We start from the raw sequence: 14,521 nt of genomic DNA on the forward strand, positions 1-14,521 counted from the left end.
ATCGACCAAATGGCGGAACAACCAGCAGAACAACCAGTTGCTATGATGCACACTGAACACCAGTGGGAAGACACTCAACATAGGAACTGCCCCCTGGTGGTCAGTGCGCTCCCACAGGGAGAGTGCTGCTCAGCCAGAAGCCGGGCTCATGGCTGGTGAGCACAGTGGTGGGAACCTCTCCTGCCTCCACTGCAGGAGGGCAGTAAGGAACAAGGGGTCCTGGACTGCGAGAGCCCCAGACTGTGACAGGGATGTCTGCCTGCTGGCTTAGGCCTGATCCCCAGGGGTCCCGGACTGCGAGAGGGTGCAGGCCGGACTGAGGGACCCCCCTCCAATGCACAAATTTCGTGCACCAGGCCTCTAGTTTAAAATAAAAGACCCCATAAGAAAAGGTGCTTGACTGAAATTGTCATCAAGAAAAAGCACCTCCCACCACCAAGCAGTGTCGGTTCACCTGCACCCGGGTGGAGGACATCAGCAAGCCAGACGAGCTCAAGCTGGAGCCAATCCCTCACTCCTGTGAGGGTTCTGGGGGTCCATCCACCACGCAGAACTGGCTGGATGGGACCCCAGTGTGCGCTACTTGTGCAGCTAAAGCTGTGCACCCTGGAGGCCCCGTGAAACTCCTCACAGTGTAGTCTCCAGAACTGCCTCTTCCCAGGCTGTGTGCCCACGCGCCCAACATGTCTGTAGCTCACACCTGCACAGGAATCACCTGGCAGCCTCACCAAGCACACACGCAGAATTGACAGTAAGTCTCTCTTGAATGCATTAGGTGTTCTCTATTCCATCCCGCCCCATGCTGGCTCCAGCAAGCCTCAGCATCCTCCCCAACACAGGCTCTGGGCAGCCTGCCTAAGCACACGAAGCTGCCACGCAGGCCAAGGCCAGTGAGCTGCCCGGCCACAATCCGCCCGGCTATCCTAACCGGCATGGAGCATTTTTCCAGGGGCCCCAGCTCCCACTCCTGGGGCTTCCGGGGTCAAACTCCCAGGAGATGGTTTGTCTGCATGTTCCGAGGAGCCCTCTTCCATGTCAGGGAGAGAAGGGCTCCGTAGTGAAACACACGTGGGAAGCACCACAGACAAACCTTCCTTTGTGGAAACTCCAAGAAACTTAACTGGCCGCAGATTTGGGGGGAGTGGATAACAGCTCCTAACTACTGCAGAATTAATGCTGAAAATAACGTCTTTGGGGAAGTGCTACTCTAGGTAGCTTATTAAAGCAGAGAAAAACTCTTAAATGAGATTCAAACACAAGCACTCACTGAGCCAACAGCACAGATGAAAGTAAAAACAAAAACAAACCCCCAACCCCACCAAGGTCTTCAATCAGTCAAGGAAGCAAGTCTGTCTTGGGCATCTACCCTATGACCAGCTGGCATAATGGGAAGTACAGGAGAAATGCAAGAACTTCCTACCCTTATAGGCTGTCTGGAGCAATTCAATTACACTTTAATTGGCTCACATAGAAGGTCTTTAATCGTAACAGAAATAGCAGTCGAGTACAACTATGACTAAAATACCTTTTATGTATTCATGCATTTAATTGTCACAACAAACCAAGAGATGGAAGAGTATTATACCATTTTTTGGATGAGCCAACTAAGGCACAGAGAGGTTGAGAGGCTTGCCCGAATCCACACAGCAGTGATGGGGGCCGGGTGGGGGGAGGAGGTTCTAGATGCAGCAGCTTAAAGAAGGGAGGGGCAAGGGTGTCAGCCAGTCTGAGGCAGCATCACGGTGGGTGTCTCTTAGGAAATGGGGTTTTGGAAATAGAGATGCTAAGAAGGGGTGTTTCTAATGTGGGGCGGTGCGGGGGGGGCTTGATGTGACAGCCATGGAGAAAGCTCAAAGTAACAGAAACAAGCTGAGAGTCTGGTGCCTCCCTCACGTGACCAGAGTGGGTCGTCAGGTCCTCACTGTGACATTTGATTTCCTGAGTCCCTTACCCTTGCATCAACAGTTAAAGAAATACTTAGCAACTAGCAGAGGCATTTTCAATAATTTCATCATAATTTTATATCAATTCTTCTTTAAAGTCCAAGTAGATTTCTTTTTAAAAAATCATTTAAAAATTTTTTACTTATAGTTGCCATACATTATTGTATTAGTTCAGGTGTACACCCCAGTGGTTAGACATTACATAACTTACTAGGTGATTATCCGGATAGGTCTGACTCCATCAATAGTTATTACAATACTAGAGGCCCAGTGCACGAATTCATGCACCAGTGGGGTCTCTCGGCCTGGCCTGTGGAATCGGGCCAAAACTGGCTCTTCGACATCCCCTGAGGGGTCCCAGATTGCAAGAGAGCACAGGCCAGGCTGAGGGACCCCGCCGGTACACAGTCAGGGCCGGAGAGGGACATGAGAGGTTGGCCATCTAGGAAGGGACTACGGGAGGACTCCAGGGCATGTCTGGCCCTTTTTGCTCAGTCCCAATCAGCCGGACCCCAGCAGCAAGCTAACCTACCAGTTGGAGCGTCTGCCCCCTGGTGGTCAGTGCACGTCATAGTGAGAGTGAGAGGTTGAGATGCCTTAGCATATCATTAGCATATTATGCTTTGATTGGTTGAACAAACGACCTGAAAACTGGACACTTAGCATATTAGGCTTTTATTATATAGGATTATTGACTATGTTCTCCATGCTGTACTTTACATCCCCATGACTATTCTGTAACAACCAACCTGTTCTTCTTAAACCCTTCACCTTTTTCACCTGCCCCCCAAGACCCTCCCATCTGGCAACTGTCAACATGTTATCTTTGTCCATGGGTCTGCTTCTGTTCTACTTATTCGTTTTGTTTTTTAAATTCAGTTGTTGGTAGATATGTATTCATTGCCATTCAAGATCTTAAGCTGGCTCTCCCTGCTGCGGGCAGAGAGGAGAATGCTGTCAGTGATGGGGATTGCCTTTGCCACTGCTGCTGCAGCTCAGGCCGGGGCTCCCCAGAGCGTCAACTGTGTCTTTAAACCTGAACACTGACTGCACATTGTCCCCAGGGTCACAGAGGCAAGCTGTCTTCAGAACTGCTCTCGCCTCTGTGCAATCTTCTGAGTTGCTTCAATGAGGGACTGGAGCCCAGAGGCTGCATTTTCCTTCGCTGAAGTCACCTCTTATCCACAGGGATCCTTGATTTCCCAGGAAGTGGGCTAGAGCTCTGAAGGCAGTTGGGGCTGTGTGACCTTGGGCATGTTACTTAACCTCTCTGAGCTGCTCTTCATCTGTAAAATTGGGATGATCATGGCATCCAGCTCCCAGGGTGGCTTGTATACTCAGTGAATACCTCCAGCATGGCATCTGGCATGCAGTGGGTATTAATTGTTACTAACACCTGCACATGGACAGTCTGCGCTGTGACCTGGCCAGCATACATCACCCCTGCAGTTTGACTTTGGTTTGGTTTTTAAGAAAAAGCCATTTCAGCCCTAGCTAGTTTGGCTCAGTGGATAGAGCATTGACCCTTGGCTGAATTCCTGGTTAAGGACACATACCTTGGTTGCAGGCTTGATCTCCAGCCCTGGTCAGGGACTGTGCGAGAGGCAACCAATCCATGTGTTTCTCTCACATCAATGTTTCTCTCTCTCTGTCTCTCCCCCTCCCTCCCACTCTCTCTAAAAATCAATGGAAAAATGTCCTCAGGTGAGGATTAACAAAAAATCTATATATATAAAAGCCTAATATGCACAGTGTCCCCTCGGGAGTTCCACTGACCGGGAATTCGATTGCTCGCTATGACGTGCACTGACCACCAGGGGGTGATGCGGAATGAAGGAAGGCCCTGGCCAGCAGCCAGCAGCTGCTAGGGACCCTACCTGTGCACGAATTTGGTGCACTGGGCCTCTAGTCCTATATAATAGAAGGGTAATATGCTAATTGACCTAACAGCAGAATAACTGGTCGCTATGACCACCAGGGGGCAGACACTCAATGCAGGAGCTGCCCCCAGCCCACAGGCCCCGATCACTTGATGGTGAATGAGGAACTGGGGGTAGGTGGCAGTGGGGGGGCGGGGCCAGCTGCGGGCAGCCAGGGAAGATGGCCCTGATCGCAGGCCAGGCCTAGGGACCGTACCTGTGCACGAATTTCGTGCGCCGGGCCTCTAGAAAATGAAAGCCTTAAAAAAAAGGAGAAAGAAAAAGCCATTTCAGTCAATGGCTCCTTCAAGGCTCCACAAGGAGATGCCACTTCCAAAATACTACTAAGAGTTTTGCCTTTCCCTCGTCCCTACCAGAGTGTGGGTCTTTCTAGCAATCGCATACCATGGTACCAACCAGCTGCAGGAAAGCAGTCACGAACCCCATCTTGTCAGAGATCAGGGACATGTGCAAAATTCAAAACAATGCCACTGCTTTCACACTTTTTATTTTGTTCTGGATAATACAGTTATTTTTTCATTTAAAATGTTATTTGTGCTACCATATTGGCTTTATCGTTGTTATTTTTATTTAATTTGACATTTTAAAATTTGTTTTAATTTCTAATATGGTAAATAACCTAACACAAAGCTTCCTACAATCCTGAGCAGAGAATTCACAGTGGAAAGGGGCCGAGGCCAAAATGCCCAAGAACCTCGTCTGGAGGCAGCAGGGGGCTGGGTGGGCTCCTCACAGGAGGAGCGGACTAAGGAGGCAGGTCCTTCCAGAGTTTGGAGACCTCAGCCGTCCCTCTCCTCTTTCAGCTCCCGGTCTCTCTCTCCTGCAGGGTGAACGCACGCTGGCTCTGGGTTCTGCTGCCTCTGGTCACAGCTCCCCTGGGGACTCAGCTCTCGCCACGCCACCACAGGGCTGGGCTGCCCACAGAGGGATCATCCAACAAGGGGACTTCAGGATCTGCACCAAGCTGCACCTTCTGGGCCACGGGTGCCGGCAGGGTGCTGTGCACAGCACAGGGCGTTCACTGCTCCAGGGTCTCTGAGCAGACACGTGGGCGAGATCCAGCCCGGCCCCCAGCAGGGAGCATTCCCACAGTACAGACCCGCAGGGTCTTGCATCCCTGGGCTTGAGGAGGAGAGGCCAGTCCTGGGCAGACGTGCAAGACTCTCTCTGTCTCTCTCTCCCCCTCCTCCCCTGGGCACTCTAGTTCTCAGACCTCAGCCTCCGAATGTCGGTCTTGCTCTGATGGCTACTGAGTGGGCTCACACTGACCGGGCGCCTGCCCTGCTGGACAGGGACACATCAGTTGCCACATCCCAGAATAGCTGGTTATCCGATGGGCAGCGGTCCAGAGACCTGTCCTGTGGGAGGGGCAGGAAGAGACCCAAATACAACAGGGTTTCATGCGGCCATGTTCTCAGTGTGGCCCGGGTCATGAAGGACTGGGGGCTGGGCTGGGGCCAAGCAGCTGAGGGTCTCTGCTTCCTCCCACCTGTTCTGGGCAGTGGTCAAGGGTGTCTTGAGGCACCCAGCAGATGCTCCGTCTCCCAGCAGGTGCTCCGTCTTCTGTGTTCAGTGTGGTTTCAGCTCTGCCTCTCTGCTCAGGAACCTGCTAAGGGGGCTGTTCGAGAGCAAAGCTCTGCATTCGGAGCGGAGGGAGCTGGCGCCTGCGAAGAATCTGATTCGGGGACACAGCTGTCACACACTGGGACGGGACTGAGGCTGGATATAGGACGAGCGTGGCCATGTTCTTGTGACCCTTCGCTCCTGTCTCTCCTCAGCAGCTTTGTTTCTGTGTCCTGGGTGGCAAGGCCCCGCCCTCAACCCCTGGATCAGCCATGGAGGGGTGCCTCCATGCAGCTGCTGGAAGCACTCCCCGGAGCTCACTCCACAGGCTAAGGACCCCGAAGGGTGAGGTTTCAGCAAGGAGGAAGGCTGAGGTCAGACACCCTAAACAGCAGCTCAGGCCATGGAGCTGGGAGCACAGGACTCGACCCTTGCCAGCTGGGCAACCGAGGCCTGAGGACAGCTTCTCATGGAGGTGCTGGGAGTAATCTGCTGGGCATCCAGGCGGGCGGGTGTCCCCAGCAGTCAGGGCAGGGCAGCCTGGGGAGGCAGGCAGGATGCGGCAGGGTGGGCGAGGCTTCCGCGGCGCAGGAGCTGCCGTGTCCAACAGGAGAGATGGCGAGAGAGCTGTGTGGCCTGTTGTTTCTACTCAACCACCCCATTTATTAAACTCCTCCCTGCGTGGCCTTCGTGAATGTGGCCCTCAGCTGGGCCAGGACTTCCTGAGTTCACAGTTTCTGTTTTGTTTTAAAGGCCCACAAAGGCGATCAGAGAAATGGGCGCAGACAAGGACCCACACGGCCATGTGAAATGCAGGTCTGTCTTGCACTTGGCACCAGCCCTGTGCAGATGGCCACAGAGCAGCTGCGGCACGTGGACGCCAGGCCAGCCCTGCAGCAGGCGCATCTGTGACCGTGGTCCTGCCACGCCCTGGCCCCAGCCTCCCAGAGCTGAGCCGGCCTGCTCAGGGCTGCAACATCTCTTCCTAGGGGCTCCTGAGCCATGGAGGGGAGGGGGCTGAGCTGCGGTGCAGAGGGGAGAAGGCACCCCTGGCAGCCGGCCCGCCACGATGCCACTTCACTTACTCAGTTCTTCACTCCTCAGTTCTTCGATGCCGTGCCCGCCCTGGGCTCACAGAGTGGGGGCCCTGGGCTGTGTGCTCCATGGCCAGGCCCACCCCTGGGCTCGAGGCAGGCACTGTGTCTGGACTGAGGGAGTTCACTCAGACCAAGGGACCTCGGGTCCTGCAGAGAACCAAGACGGAACCCTCTAGCCATAGATGAGGGCTCTCTTTGCACCCACACCTGATGTGGTGTCCCTGACGAGGATGCCACCACACCCCTGTCCTTTCAGAAACCTGCATGGCCGGCCCGCTTGGTTTCCAGCCACCCTCACTGCTCTGAGACCTCGTTGCAGCCCTTGCTTGTGCCAGCCACAGGCCTCTCCCATTCCCAAGGGGAAGCCAAGATGGAAGGCAGCATGGCACCTCATGGGAACTTCTCAGTTTGAAATTCCCAGGCCAAGAGACTCATTTCTGTTGAACGCGGCAGGAGGCCACATTGCTTCCACGGCTATGGGGCCAAGTGCGCACCTGCGTGGGCTTGGCAACCAAAGGGATGGGGCCGAGAACATTTCAAAAGTTTGTTCTCCGAGCGGCTGGGGAGCAGGGCAGGAGGGTGTCCTCGTCGGCAGGTGGGAGCTGCTCCCCACAAATGCCACAGGCGTGGCCAAAGAGCAGCAAGCTGGGATCCTGGGGAGCCTGAATGTCCACCCTGCTGCCAACGCGAGAAATAAGTGCAAGGGGGCCTTGGAAGAAAGGGTTAAAAGGCAGCTCCTGATGGCGCTATGGGAAAACGCATCTTCAGACTTTTCTTTGGTACCAGTGGCTCAGAAATCGGATGGTGGCACATGACTCACGCCAGACCTACTTCTGTGTGCAAATATCGGGGGAGATGGAGTTGATCATAAAACTAAGTGCACTGTTTGCTTTTAGAGGCATCTCACCAATCGTGTCCCAAAGCATCACAGCAAAGTCCCAGCTACCTCGAGCTCCGAGGCCGAGCACCTGGCAGCGAGGTAGGGGCTGGTCCCTGCCCGCACTGCCTGACGGTCATGCCTGTGACTTTATAGCAGACGCAGGGCCTCACCGGGCTCCCCCTGAGAGGCCTCTCTGCAGAAGCGGCCTGTGACGAGACCTGCAGAACCAGGTGAGGGGTGGGGCGTGCTAGGGCGTGGAGGGCCCGGACACGGAGGCTTCATGGGCACATCGGGGTTTGAATTTATTACATGCTACTATGTGTGGTCCAATTTCAGTGCCCAGGCAGGCTGGGATGGGTGAGGGTGATCCATGGAGATCTGCCAGGCGTCTGCCAAGCCAGCAGGAAGCCAGCGGACAGGGGCCCAGGTAATGTGGAGGGAGAACCCACACGAACGCCGGAGGGCGCACACTCAGCTGGTGCTGACCGAAGGCCCTCTCCAAGCTCGTGCACTGATTGGAGGGTCTCTACCAGGAGGCTCAGCAAGAGATGCCTGTGGACCTTTCACTACTGATAACATTTCTCTTCATGAACGTGCTGCCCGATATTTCACGGAAATCAGCTCATGTGGCCCTGACAAGCCCACAGATGTGACATCATCACACACTTCTGGCGGAGGTCCCATTCTGCAGGGCAGAGGGCTGGCTCGGCTGACGGGTGAAAACGAGCCATTGCAGACCCAGCATTCCCCATACCCCTCCTACCTGTCCCTCCTGCCCCCTCTGCCCCCCCTCCCCCGCCCCGGCCGCACGCGTCCTTCCCCCCGGCCCCCCCCCCCCCCCGCCCCCCAAGGGAACCTCCAGAGCCTGGCGAGTTCCTGAAAACGGAGCTGGGAAGTGGCCTGTGGGAGAGGGTGCTGGTGCATGAACCAGCCTTGGAATGCCACACAGTGGGACGCCTCTTCCTCTCCCAGGCCCCAGGTATCCCTTCTCACACTGTTCATTCAATGGGCTAACCCAGTGGTTGGCAAACTCATTAGTCAACAGAGCCAAATATCAACAGTACAACGACTGAAATTTCTTTTGAGAGCCAAATTTTTTAAACTTAAATTTCTTCTAACGCCACTTCTTCAAAATAGACTCGCCCAGGCCGTGGTATTTTGTGGAGGAGCCACACTCAAGGGGCCAAAGAGCCACATGTGGCTCTCGAGCCGCAGTTTGCCAACCACTGACCTAAGGAAATAAGTCTTGATTCCAAATCCTTCTCCTTGCCTGAGAAAATCTGGCTAATCAGTGAAGCCGTGGCTTAAATACGCTCGCCCACGGACTCAAGTCCCTGAAGCGGAGAGCCGTTCTGTGGACAGTGTGGCTCCTCCTCTGAGCACCTCCCCTTGGGCCCAGTTAGGCAGAACCTGACGACTGGGCTGTTTGTTTGTGTTTAATCCGCACTGGGCGGAGCCTTCCCGCACACCTCAGTGCCTGCAGTGCAGCCAGCAGGGTGGAAACTAGCCGTCTGCAGGGGTCAGGACAGGGTCAGCGTAAGAAAGCCACCAAGAGATGCCAGGCTCCCAGAGAGGACAGGGAACAGGGCTGCCCACTGTGGCCGGTCCAAGGGCTCCTTGGGGCTCACGCCAGCCTGACCTCTCCACAAGGAGGGAGCCCTAAGCAGCCACCCTGAAGACAAACGGCCACAGAGCGGCCCTGAGCAGAGGGTGGGAGGACGGGAGGGAGGGGAAAGCAGGGAAGAATACTAGCTCCTTCCTAAGTGTGCCCGACAACCACCAGCTCAAGCACACCCTTCACAGTTAATCCAATGTCTCGTTTCCTCTCCCAAAGCTCCGGCTTCTGGGTTTCAGTGAAAGCAAATGATGTCAGCCCTGAGCAGCGTATGTGACATGATGGCCACCCTCACTCTGGTTCTGGGCTGAGCTTCCGGCCATGCTGGGCCCCCAACAGCATGTTGTACCAGCCAGCTGCTGGGCCCCTTCAGGAGCCTGGCCAAAGTCCCCAAACACCTGGCCCCCCAGAGTCCCACAGTTTTATGTTCTGAGGTGTCAGCATTTTTGCTTCCTTTGAAGTAGCAGGTATGGCTTATGCACCTCACACACATGCTACACATGCACACACTACATATAAACACCACACATACCACCTACACAGACACATCGCACAGACAAAAACACCATACACCACCCCCCCCCCACAGCAATACCACCTACACGGACACACCACACACATAGACAAAAACAAGACACACACCTGCCACAGGAGCTCACTGCTGTATAGAAATAAAGGAGGTTTTTCTGATGGCTTTTTTCCTTTCCTTACTCATTCTAAAACAATCATGTGTCAACATAAAAAAAAAATAACTCTAAGATCAGGGAAATCAATGCAAACAATTTCTATAGACGTCAGTCCTTCCTGGCTCCAAGGGGCAGGAGGCACGCTGGGGCAGGTGCTCACGTGTCCTTCCGTCCAGAGCTGCTCTCAGAAAGCTGCTCACAGAACACAGCACACAGGGGAAGACAGAGGTTCCTATCACCAAGCTCCTTCCAGACACTCCAGAAGGTCTCCAAAATTCTCCCCTGAACTGTAGGTGTGCTACTTACCCCACTTTCTAAGTACCAAGAATTCTATAAGTCTAAAAAACAAACAAGAGGTTGCATAAACCTTCCTCAAAACATCCCCATCCGACAAAAGCAATGACACCCGGTGTGGAGAGCATCGGGCTGCTCAGGTGAAGGGGACCACGGGAGGGCACGCTCATCTCATCATAAGCCTCCCCCAGGTGGCCCCCATGGCGGGGTGGCACAGAGCATAGTGGGGGCATAGGGACTTCATGGACACTGTCCAGCGGGGAGCCTGGCCTTGGAGCCCCTGCCCTGCTCAGGCACACACAGGAGACAGGGAGAGACTTGCAGCATTTGAGTGGCAACGAGAGAGAGGAGACAGAGAGGAGAGGGGTGGAGGAGAGTTGGTGTACTGGAGAGTGAGCTGGCGGCTCAGGGTTTGGTGGTGGCAGGTCATGCACATCTGTCAACCTCATTGATTTCATGACTGACAAGACAGGAGACATCTGAGCCTGGAAAGAGATCGTGGTTCAAACTTGCCGTCCTCCTCAGCTCAGGTTCTCGATGGCCTTGGACACAGTGAATAAGTCTGCGGTCTCCCCCACGTTACTTTCATCTAAAATCATCCGTGCGCTCTGGGCCCAGCTCCTGACCAGCCAGGTGCCAAACTTCCCGTCTGGCTCCCTCCCCATCCAGCCCGAACAGAAGTGACTAAAGAAGAGGCACGTGACCTTGTTTGTAAATAGCAGGCGCTCATGAAAATCAGTAGCCAGTTACACAACCCTCCGCAGAGCTAACACCTCTGGCAGTACCACTGAAAGAAAGATTTACTATCACATGCACCAACAAGTCTGTTTCTTCATAAATCTAGCAAATGCTTTTTTTTTTTTTTTTTTTTTTTTGGTAAGAAAACAGCAAATGATTTCTAGAGACTGGGGAGAAAGCCCTCCAACCCTTAATTACACCAAGCTCCCTCGGGACATTTATTCGAAAGCACATTTATCTTAAAAAAAAAAAAAGTATGTGTTAGAAGAACCACTAAGAATTTATAATGCAAAGTTGTAAGAATTAAAACTAGTATTTAGCTAGGAAAAAAAAATGAACATCTAAAATGATGACCTACAGCCATAAGGGAGGACTCCCCACAATCAAGTACCTGTGGTTATGGGATGGTAAGGCATCTGGTTTGTGAAATTTCTAAAATTCCAGACAACAGCTATAATGAGAAAGCATTCTTTTCAGGGACCCTTCCAGCATGGTCACTGTGATACTGACTTCAAATACGAAAACAATCCCTTTTCATTACACGCACAAACTGTTTATGTCCTGGGCTTAAAAACGAGTGACTGGGCTCTTCAATGCGGCCACCTGAGGGAGCGTAATGCTCTGAACCTTATCTGTTGGGGAAATCCATGCACTCAGTCGATACTCACACACTCAGTCTCTTCATCATAAAACTGGATGCTTTAGATCTTTACTGTTGCCACTGATGGCTAAGGTTGAACGACTTCATTAAATTTTACAAAATCCTAATTTTAGGAACTGCTCATCGATCCTTGGCAGAAGCATCTGCTATGACAAATCACTTCAAAACGAGCACTGTTCCATCCTTAGAAGCACAGCCGGGAAACCCACGCCAGCCCCTCTCCAGGGTCTTTGTTCTCCGTCTGCAGGAGGCCTGAGTCGGAAGTGCCTACCCTCCAGCGGAGTTGGGAGCAGGGATGGCAAATGAAGCCCACGTAGACCACCCCAGGACGGGCCCCTCACTGTCCACAGGCCTGACCGGTCCAGTCCTGACTCCTGCCACCTGCAGAGCCCTTGATCGGAGTGCACTGTGCACGGGAGCCCGGGACAGCTCTGTCCCGGAGTCACTGCCAGCGACCAGTCCTTGCACCACAGGCTCTGGGCTCCCTTCCTGGGCCCACAAGCACATCTGTAGGAAAGCTGGAACAAAGGAGCCCACCAGAGTCCGTTCCAGCTCCCAGGGTGAGTGTGGCGATTGTGCCCCTTTACTCCAAGGGCAGAGAAACCCGGGCAGGGAGGGGGGCCAGGTGGCCACAGCCCCAAACCAGCTGGCGATGCCAGACGTCCCCACCCCTTGGAGCAGGACTCCCCTTTCTACCCCAGCCTGGATCCCTCTTAAAAGGCTGGGTAGACAGAGCCTAGCTCCTCTCTGTAGCTGGCCTATTGGGTGATGGGCAAAGCCATCCCCAGAAGGTCCCCCGGCCCCCCTCTCCCTACACACCCTCCATTCACAGCCAGCGCCAAAGCGCAGGCTTGACGCACCTGTGCTGGTCTTCAGGAGCAGCCACAGCCCGGAGATGTCCTGGGACAGCAAAGAGATGAGACTTAAGGTCATGCTGTCGCCCGCCAGCGCGCCGGCGTCAGGAGGCGGCGACCTGCCTCCAGGAACGCCCGTCCTGGGCGCACAAAGGAAGGCTGCGAGGCTCCATCTTTGGGCTGGCCGCCCGCAGCTGGCCGCCGCGGGGACGCGGACCCCTGGTGCTCTGCAGGGCTGCCTGCCCGCCGGCTCCCCCAGGGCCTCGGGTTGGCTGTCCCCGAAGCAGGAGCCCTCGGCGGTGGCCACTAATTCTGCCTGCGGACAGTTAACTGTTGAGACTCCAGCGGCACGGAGGCTCCCGCGGCGGCAGCAGCGACGGCCCTTTGTGTCGCCCGTCTGGACCCTCCCTGCAGGAGCCCCGCGCTCAGCCGCTGTCAGTCCTCTAAGCGCTGTGGGGCTGCCACCCAGGGGCAGGGTCTGGACCTTCTGGCCCCAGGACACCTCCCCAGGACGAAGACAGGATGCAGAGCCGCGCACTTGGGCGGCTGCGTGATGCTGCTCTTCCCTGTCTGTCCATCTGCGCTCCTTTGAAAGCTGGGTGCGTGCCGCATATGCCTGTGTGCCAGAGGGTCCTCAGCGGCTGAGTACAGAGCGCCCCCCAGGGGCTGAGAACGTGGAAGACGGAATAAAGGGGATGCTCCATAGACGGGGATCCCTGGGGAGCTCGTTAAAGTGCAGGCTTCCATGGGGGAGGGTGGCACTGAGATTCTAACTAGCTCCCAGGTGAGGGAGGCAGCTACTTTGCAAGCAAGATTGTGAGCAGGAAGAACTGGGGGGGGGGGGGGGGGGGGTTGGGGCGGGGGAGGGGGGAATAGAAAGGGGACCGGGCACTTGAATCCAGTGCTGGAGCCGACACACCTGGAGAGGACAGTCCTGTAAACTCACGCATAAGGGCCAGCACCGAGCAGGTGTCCACAGCCTTTGCAGGCTTTGTTCCTACACCTGCCACTGGCCTATAATGTTGCTGACACACTTGCCCCCTGCCTGGGCGCTGGCAGAGAACCCAAGTGGAGGCCACCGAGTCCCGCAGGCTCACACTATTGGGGGCATCTGTCACTGCAGCAGCAGCAGCTGACATCTACCCCGATCCGTACCTCACCTCTTTGTTCCTGTCACATGATCTGGTTCTGAACCCGGGCTTGCTGGATAACTCGCATCCTTTTCTTTCTCATGGCTCCTCCTCAACCTGACACTGCAGGCGTGTTCTGCGAGCACAACTCTTACAACGTGTTCCCAGGGCCGGGGAACCTCGAGACATTCAAGGAGATCAGGGCACAAGCTCCTTAGGGTGGCGGGCAAGGCCCTTTACAGCCCAGCTCCTCCTGAGCCAGACTTCACTCACATTACCTACCCCCGAGGCCCCCGGCTCTCAGCATCGGCAGGTCCCTGCCCTGCGGAGCACAACCTGCTCCTGAGGCCGGCTTGGGGGTGGCTGAACGGCCCAAGTCCAGCTCTACCCTCCTGCCCGGAGCCCCTGGCGAGCCCCCTGCCCCACTGCACTGGGCAGAACTCCTGGTGCCAAAAGACACCTGGGCTTTTAGCACAGTGGTAGATGCACTTCGAATGGGTAATGGACAGTCAGGGAAGAGGACTATCCTGAGGAAGATGCTGTCAGACCTGATGAAGCTCTGTTTACGGGAAGTGACGTTGTTTTTGAACAGGAGGATGGAGGTGCCGCGTGGAAGAGGAGGGGCTACGATGACATCCACCGAACCACACACCCAATTTATTCCCCATGCTCCCCACTCTGTCCCAGCACAGTCTCGGCCTCGTGTCTCCTGGCCCCCGGCAGATGCCCAAGTGACACGAAGCAGCAGGATGTGTTATCAGCAAGGCAATGGCGGCCACACGGCTCACTGCCGTTTAGACCAGAGGCGCCTGCACCCACGCAGGGGAGGCCAGCTGCTCTGGGGGCCACCACGCTGCTCCTCTGTGGAGGGAAGCTCCCCTGTACCCTTAGTCCGGGAGGGGCTGCCAATGTCCGACTTCGTGCTCTCGGTGAGCTGCTCTGGTGGCCAGTCCCAAGAGCGCATCAGAGCTGGGCCAGCGAGGGGAGTCACACGCCTGGGAATGCCCGGGCTCTGGGCTCGGCCCCACCGCCCGTCCGTCCCTTCTCTCATCCATTCTAGAGCAGCTCCCTCGGGGAGCTCCTGGCTGCTGGTGACCCTCCCAACCCAAGGGCTTCCTTA

The 14,521-nt window shown here is 55.3% G+C and overlaps 1 protein-coding gene across 9 annotated transcripts in view; it reads right to left on the bottom strand.

Moving 5' to 3' along the window:
* Positions 1-14,521, bottom strand: part of MCF2L (MCF.2 cell line derived transforming sequence like) — a 179,740-nt gene that overhangs the window by 60,765 nt on the left and 104,454 nt on the right. Inside the window, exon 1 of one of the 9 annotated variants that reach the window (XM_079779563.1) lies at positions 12,278-12,447. The exons of 7 other annotated variants lie outside the window; for them this stretch is intronic. In XM_079779563.1, the coding sequence (XP_079635689.1) occupies positions 12,278-12,350 (73 nt within the window). In that variant the 5' untranslated portion in view covers positions 12,351-12,447. Of the gene's footprint in view, positions 1-12,277; positions 12,448-14,521 lie in introns of those variants that run through there. One more of the 9 variants, XM_079779560.1, reaches the window with a different exon arrangement.

The sequence above is a fragment of the Cnephaeus nilssonii genome, assembly GCF_951640355.1.
Source record: "Cnephaeus nilssonii genome assembly, chromosome: 8".
NCBI lineage: Eukaryota > Metazoa > Chordata > Mammalia > Chiroptera > Vespertilionidae > Cnephaeus > Cnephaeus nilssonii.